At 28.1% G+C, this 8,108-nt stretch overlaps 1 protein-coding gene across 1 annotated transcript in view; it reads left to right on the forward strand.

The window, feature by feature from the left end:
- The window catches only part of LOC111619758 (breast cancer type 2 susceptibility protein homolog), a 31,855-nt gene that overhangs the window by 17,955 nt on the left and 5,792 nt on the right, over window positions 1–8,108 (forward strand). The window contains exons 6-9 of the mRNA XM_023361577.1: window positions 1,856–1,874; window positions 1,937–2,124; window positions 3,861–3,989; window positions 5,194–5,265. Coding sequence (XP_023217345.1) covers window positions 1,856–1,874; window positions 1,937–2,124; window positions 3,861–3,989; window positions 5,194–5,265 — 408 coding nt within the window. The remainder of the gene's footprint in view (window positions 1–1,855; window positions 1,875–1,936; window positions 2,125–3,860; window positions 3,990–5,193; window positions 5,266–8,108) is intronic.

Raw genomic sequence — 8,108 nt, forward strand, 5'->3', positions numbered from 1 at the left:
AAAAAAGTTATGCATTCCATCACGTACATAAACAGTGTCGTAATTCGCCAAGTGCAAATCAGCAAATTCGTAAAATTTTTGTTTATTTTGAACAATCCGGATAATCGAAAATCCGGATAATGGAGGTCCGGATAATGGAGGTTCTACTGTATATTGAAGTATTCCATAAATATACTTAAAAATTTTTTAAAGTTAAAAGTTTTTTAATTTAATTAAAATATGAAAACACACAAACATATATAAATATATATATAAATGTTTTGTCTGTTTTCATATTTTATACCTATATATTATATACTATATATATATATATATTATTTTACCTACTAAAAGTAATATTCAGGCACCTCCCAACTTTCAGATGTAATACATTCCTAAAAATGTATTTGAAAGTCAAACAAAGTTGCATATTATAAAAGAATAACTAGAAAGTTAAAAATAAATATTATTACATTTCTTAATAAGATAGGAAATCTTTAATTTTTTACAACAAATATGGAAGGTACACTTCTAAGACAAAACATAATCACTATGCTACACACTCTTTCTTAAAATGAACATTTTAAACTGAGAAATATTATTTAAAATGTTAATACCATAACTTTAAATAGAGATTAAACAAACAAATATTAAATTTCACAAATAATTTTGATACTAGCCAGAAATGATTAATATGATACTGAAACTAAAATTTGTAAATAAACGTCTTGTGAGTGCACAAAACTTTTGTTACAGCTGAAAATGTATGAAATTTTTAATTTAGCATGTAAAGATGATTTAGAGGAACATGTTTGACAGAGCAAATTATCTGAAAATTGAATGATCAAAAGTCAAAATAAACTTGTTTTGTTATTTTTATATTTGTTAATTTTGTGATATAAAGAAAACTTATATTTGAAGTTTTCTTTTTGCATATTACAAACATTAAATTAAATGTCATATTAAGAAATAAAATTATATGCATTGGCTTATTATCTGTATTATATTATTATTTTAGTCTTTCAGATAAAAAATAACTCAAATTGAGAAAGTTATGTTAGCATTACATTATTTTTATTGTTTCATTATATAGTTTACTCTCTAACACAAAGTTGAAGGGCTAGAGCAGGGGTGTCCAACCTGCAGCCCAAGGCAAGTTCGAATGTGGCCCAGTAAACATGTACACAAAACCGACAAATTTTTTTATTATTTATTTATTTCAACGGCATAAACTCAAAAAAGAAGTTTCGCAATGCCATAAATTTTTGAGTGGAAAGGAAATATTTTCAAATACTTGGAAATGCGTGAATGAGGAAATTATACTAAATAATGCTGGAGTTGTGACTCAAAGGAGTATAGACTCAAATTCGGGGAAAGGAGAGAATGGCCTAAAGATAAAAAGCAATGAGATAGGTTAAATAGACCTTCTTTTATGCAAATATTGACCCTTAATTTTCCAACCTTCCTCACTTCTTTATCTTTTTTCCTTTCTCTCCTTTCCCCACTTTTGGGTCTATAATCCGTTGAGTCCCAACCCCAGCTTTATTTAGTATTCTTTCCAGCGTTGCAAGATTTGGCTACTTTGCACCAAATTTGGCTACCCTTTTATTAGTTTGACATAAAAAATATGAGTTGGCGCATTGGCTACTTTTTGGGCTACATATTATTTATAAATATATTAGTTGAATAAAAATGCACTTTAAAATGGTGTTTTGTTGTTTTTTATTAATTAGAGACCCAAATAAAACAAATATTTGTGTTTTTCAAATAAATTTTTGTTTGTCTCTTTTATAATAAATGAATTTATCTATTTCTAAGTAAAAATTGAAAGTGTCTGTAGAAGTAANTTATTTTGCTTATGGCTCATTTTTTTAAGAAAAATAAACATATTAATGGTAACTTAAGAGGAAATAAAAATATATAATAGTAAAACAAATGATAAAAATTTTAATTTCAGATTTATGAAGATGATGTTTCAGAAGCTCTGTATTCATCAACAGCTTTAAATGCAATAGATTTTACTTTTAAGGCTGAGGACTATTTTGATTTAGATACGTGCAATCAATGTATTGATATTAAAATTGCCGATGGTATGACTATTGTTTTAAATAAAAGTAATGAAATAGGAATTGAAGAAATTTGCAAGTAAGTCAATTTCATAAAAATAAATTCTAAAAATTTTAATTTTTAATATTCTCTATTGGAAAGTTTGATTTAATTAATGACTCAAATAATTAAATATTTATTTATAGTTATTTTAATTTTAAAGTTTGTCTTTTGAATGTATGCAATTACTTATTTTTTCAACATCTTACTTATTATCAATTTCTAGAACTTCTTGTTTTATTCTTTCTGGTTTAGTTCTAAATTTATTTTAAGTGATTTGTTTATGTTGTTTGTTCTTTTGTGTTTCTATAAAATTTTTCGAAAACTAAAAGGACTACAGTTGGATTTTTTGGCATTGTAATATAATATAATTTTTATTAGTATGCATATTCAAGGGGAGTCAGAATTTTATATATGTTAAATGAGAAGAAAGTAAATTGCCACTTATACTAATTGATTTGTTAATGTCATAGTATGAAATATGACATCAGCTTAACTCTCGATAAAAATATTCATATCTGAAAGAATTTAGAAGATATAAAATAAAAACTTCTATAAGTCAGTTTACCATAACTATTGCCAAAGCTAAGCAACCTTTTAAACATTTATTATTATAATTTATAATAATAATAACAATAATTTTGTTAGGGTGATTAATTAAGGGTATAACATGTTACTGTACTTCTACCTTTGGACTATATTTTTTGGACTTTGGTCATGAATATACAATTAACATAATGTGCGTTTTTAAACTATTTTAGTTAGTTACATAAAACAAAATTATTCAAAATTAATATCTGCATAAATCTGGAGACCAGTGATCTTATTAGGGTGAGCAATCCCAGGAATTTTTAGGGGATTGTCCTAGCTAGATATATAAGAGTCCTTTCCCTCACTATTCAGTTGCCCCATTGTATACATAGGGCAAAAAGAGAGGGAAAAAATGTTTATAAGAATAAATTTTTTCTAAACTAAGAAATTAAATTATAATTGGAGTGAAACAAAGTAAACTATTTGAAATTAGAAACATACAAAAAAATAACCTAATTGCTGAATTAGGTTATTTTTATTTAATATAAATGTTGATGAATTTAGGATTATAATTTTCACAAATCAAACCTAAATTCAAAATTTCCAGCAAATAAAAGTCAAAAATACACATAGAACGTTTTCGGCCACTAAATTTATCGGCCTTCCTCAGGAAATATAAACTGGAAAAACTGTTCTATAAATAGAACTTAGCTGTCTTTTAAATTTTTAAAAGAACAAAAATGGCTGTGACGTATCATGTATGACGTATGTTATGAGTCTAGATAGCGTTTCCACACTGATGATACAGGAATGACATGCGTGTTGATGCAGTTTCCACTTAGTGGAAACGCTATCTAGACTCATAATATATGTCATACACGATACGTCACAGCCGTTTTCATTCTTTTAAAAATTTAAAAGGCAGCTAAGTTCTATTTATAGAATGGTTTTTCCAGTTTATATTTCCTGAGGAAGGCCGATAAATTTAGTGGCCAAAAACATTTGATGTGTATTTTTGACTTTTATTTGCTGGAAATTTTGAATTTAAATGTGATTTGCGAATATTACAGTTCCAGTTTTTGGTGAGGTTGTATTTATTTTGGATTATAATTTTGTAAATCTATGTATTTGTTTCAATTATTTACTTTGAAGCAAAATGTAAAGATTATAAAAAATTTAATCTAGTAAATTTATTCCAAAAATAGTATATATTAGTGCTTATATATTTAATTTTTTATTCTTAGAGCATTTTTAGACGGTCCTGGAGTGGATCCTAATCTTGTGAATAATGATTGGATACATAATCATTATACATGGATTGTATGGAAATTATCAGCAATGGAGAAGGCATTTCCGTGCATATTTTTAAAAAAGTAAATAATTCAGTATATATTTATCTGTAATTTTGGCAATTATAATTTTATACAGATAATGCAGATCTTATTTAATATTTGCGCATTTTAATATTAATTTAAAAATTTAATATTAAAGTATGTAAATCTTAAATTAAAAATTAATTTATTTTATATTATATTGATATGAAAAATAAGTAGTATATATTGTATTCAGTTTAAAATTTCAATATTATCAAGTTGTAAAGGTAAAATTTAGACATTTAAAGTTTTTCTAGAAACAACTTGAATAAATATTCTAGAATGTTCAATGTGTAGAGTAAGCAGGTGGAGTTTCATTACATTTTCATTGGAAATAGGTACATCAGCAATGCCTGAAAATATGAAACTTCAAACAGAAAGAAGTTTTGAAAGAACACGTTTGCATGCTGTATCTCTCTCACTTTAAAAGTGGCCACAATATAAAGAAGACTCAGTCTCATCTGCAAAGCATTTAACCAGCTGTTGCAAATGTCAAAGGGTTGATAATGCAGAAGAAGGCAATGATCTGCATTTTGCATCATCATTATAGGGGTTACTTTCATCCAAACAACGTCATTATCATGAAAGAACTCTTGTGAATAAGTAGATTGTTTGAACACCAAGATCAGAACTTGACAAAATCCGATACTGCCACAACTATGCACCAGCACATAGAGCAAATATGACTGTAGAGAAGATAGTTAATCTAGGCTGGGAGGTTCTGCCTCATCTACCTTATAGCCCAAACTTGGTGCCAAGTGACTACATCTGTTTTGTGGCCTGCAGAACAATATTGCCAATATTGTCAGTTAAGTGACAATATCCATGCTTGAGACTTTCTTCAAAGAAAAACCTCAGTCATACTATGCTCATGGAATAGAAAGTTTGTGCAAAGATTGTGAGATGTGATTTATATTGATGGTAATTATCTACAAGATTGAATTACAATTTAGTTTTGTAGATAATCACCATTAATAGAAATCACATCTTGCAATCAATATATTTCAATCACTAATTGTAATTGTTGTTGATTCAATTGGCAATAAAATATTTTTTTCAAAATGTCTAAATTTTATTTTTACAATCTGATAAAATTAATAAATAGAGTTAATGAAAAATATTTTATATAATTAAAATTGATTAGGTAGTTTTTTAAAAGGTTAAATTTAATATGTTATTTTTGTAAATATATTTATTATTTTAGATGTTTAACTCCTGAAAATGTGTTATTACAACTCAAATATCGTTATGACAAAGAAATAGATCAAAATCAAAGGTAAATTTTTAGGTTACATTTTGTTATAAGAAATTAATTAATAATAGTTTTAGATTTTTTGCTGTATTATGATTTTTGTTGTTATTGTTGTTGTTATGTTATATTTATTAATTTTAGAGAATGAACTTACATGATTTCAGTTTTTAAGGATTAAGATTTAGAGAAAGAACTGTAAATTACAAATTATTGTTATTTATTTTTTATCTAGGAGTGCATTTGCTAATAAATTTCATTAGAATTCAAGAAATACGAACATTTATATTGAAAATTTTTGACGTCTTAAATTTACATCTTATATAAGGAATAACAATGCCAAAATACTATTTTTATTTTTATATTAGGTTAACAGATTTGCTTTAACCTGCATTCTGGGGCATATGTATCCAGCATATACATATAAAAACATCATATAATCACATGATGTTTTTATTGAATTTCTCAAAAATAAATAATAGTTGAACTGTGGCTTTGTAATATTTCTGAACTGATATATTTTGAAGTGATTTCTACAGAGGTTTTCAACTTTATGACTTTTTCAGAGAAATTTTATGAAAAACAATACCTTACTATCACCTGCAGTAAATTCTCTTGCAGAATGAGAGAGCACTGTACTCTTGATTATTGCACATAACAATTACGATTCAATAAAATAACAATGTAGAATATTTAAGCTTTATCACGATGCTACACATTCTAATTTTTTTTCTCCTGCTTTCAATAACTGGACTAATTAAAATTTATTTCAAGTAAGTCATTGCAGCTATTTTTGATGTGATTTTCTCACTTTGATGTTATCACCCTGCTTTCTAGTGATCAGAGGATGATAAGAAATTGAATACTTTCAATTTTGCAACAATTAAAATTTATGTTCATTATGTAGCAATACCATTTAGTAATTGTGGCCCAAGCATTTATTTGGTAATTTTATCAATATTTTTTAAAATTATTAAAAATAAAATTATAGAATTTACTACTGGCAATACTAGTTGTTAAATCTAAAAGAAAACATTCTCCTGAGTGCAATAAAGCAATTTGTTATTCATTTGACCCACTACTGACAGAGAAGGGAGTTTTTGAAAACAAAGTAATAAAATGATTAGCAGTTTGTTGTCCTTCACAGTGTGGGACTGGCAAAGTCTTTACTTTTGTGGGAGACAATAAACTAAGCTTTACTACTTGAAAATTGAAAGATAATACAATCCTGTGAAATTTAACAAATATGATGTCAATAAGTGAAAGTTGAAGTGATTTATAGTGAGTTGAAATTTGTTAAGTTCAGTTTTTTGCATTTACAGATCAAATTACAGAAAATATTAAAAACAATCTCATTTTTTTAAACCCACAAGTATTTTATACTGTTAGATAGTAAAGAAAGTCTAGAAATCAAAGATAAAATTGTTGTCAAGCATATATATCTGTAAAAATATAAAATTTGCATTATGTATCCTGCAAAGACACATGCCCCAAGTGACTTTACAATACTGTAGGTGACCAAAGGAGAGTTTAAGTATAAATATATTTTTAACTCTTTCCACCCTATGGGCACTAAGAGAGCCTCTTTTTAGCATGCCCATTATGGGTTTGGCCAGGCCCACAATGGGGTGACTGGGCAGTGAGGGACGGGGCCCAACATATATTATCAAGTTGTAAAGGTAAAATTTAGACATTTTCAGACAATTAACTCAACAAGAATTACAGTTTCGTCTTGCGGATAATCATTATCAATATTAATCACGTCTCTCCACCTTCGCTGCAAACTTTCAATCCCGTGAGCGTGACTGGGGCTTTTCTTTGAAGAGAATCTCACACTTTGGGTATTGTTACCGAACTGTATGTTTGAAAAGCGGTTCTGCTGGGCACTAGGAGGCAGTTGGCACTAAGCCTGGACTATAAGATGGATGAGGAAGAACCTCCCAGCCAGACTGGCCAGCTTCTCTAAGATCATCTTTGCTCTATGTCCTAGCGATTGTCGTGATGGTATTGGACTTCTTTAATTTTTGGACGAAGTTTTTTGATCTCGATGTTCAAACGATCCAGTTGTTCATGTAGAGTTCTTTTGTGAGAGTGGTGTTGATCGGAAGCAGCTTCATCATGACGAAGCCAAACAAACGCAAATTATCTTCTTCACTTCGGCCCTTTGACATTTGCACACTTGCAACAGCAGGTTAGCCTTTGTTCGTCCAAGAACATTTTAATAAACACTTTGAAGATGAAATCGTGAGCCTTGTCGTTTCGTTGTGGCCACTCTTAAAGTGATAGAGCAGTATCACACCATTGTTCTTTCGAAATTTTCATATTGTCAGACATTACTGATGCTTTTAATTCCAACAAAATATGTGATAAAATTCCTTTGGTTACTTATATACCAGCATCGAATGTTCTACAACATGTTTTCCCAGTTCGCTTCTAGAAAATTAAATCGAAGTGTCTAAATTTTACCTTTACAATCTGATAGATGGTGTAGACAGATTGAACAAATTTACATTCTATCAATGTAAAAGTATTATATTCTAGACGGAAAGTTAAAACGGAAATGAAATCGTCTTTCGAAATGAAAAAAATTCATTTAACAAAGACAGACTTCACTGAAATACCATCGAAAGAGAAAGTCGGATAACATGAAAATGCCGGATTTTCATAATAAAAAATCAATGATTGAGTGTATCGATTTTTTTTTGCATCAGATAAATTCATCAAAAATATCAAAGGTCCCTGGAAACACACAGCAGACAATAAAATCTACATTAGAAAAGATTAAAGAAGGGAAAGATCAACAAGAATCGAGGATATAAACTAAGAAAAGATGTGTAAATTGCTGGGATTAAAACTGTTAAACTACTTTA

The sequence above is a fragment of the Centruroides sculpturatus genome, unplaced genomic scaffold (assembly GCF_000671375.1).
Source record: "Centruroides sculpturatus isolate CEXI.00-Female unplaced genomic scaffold, Cexi_2.0 scaffold88, whole genome shotgun sequence".
Classification (NCBI taxonomy): Eukaryota; Metazoa; Arthropoda; class Arachnida; order Scorpiones; family Buthidae; genus Centruroides; species Centruroides sculpturatus.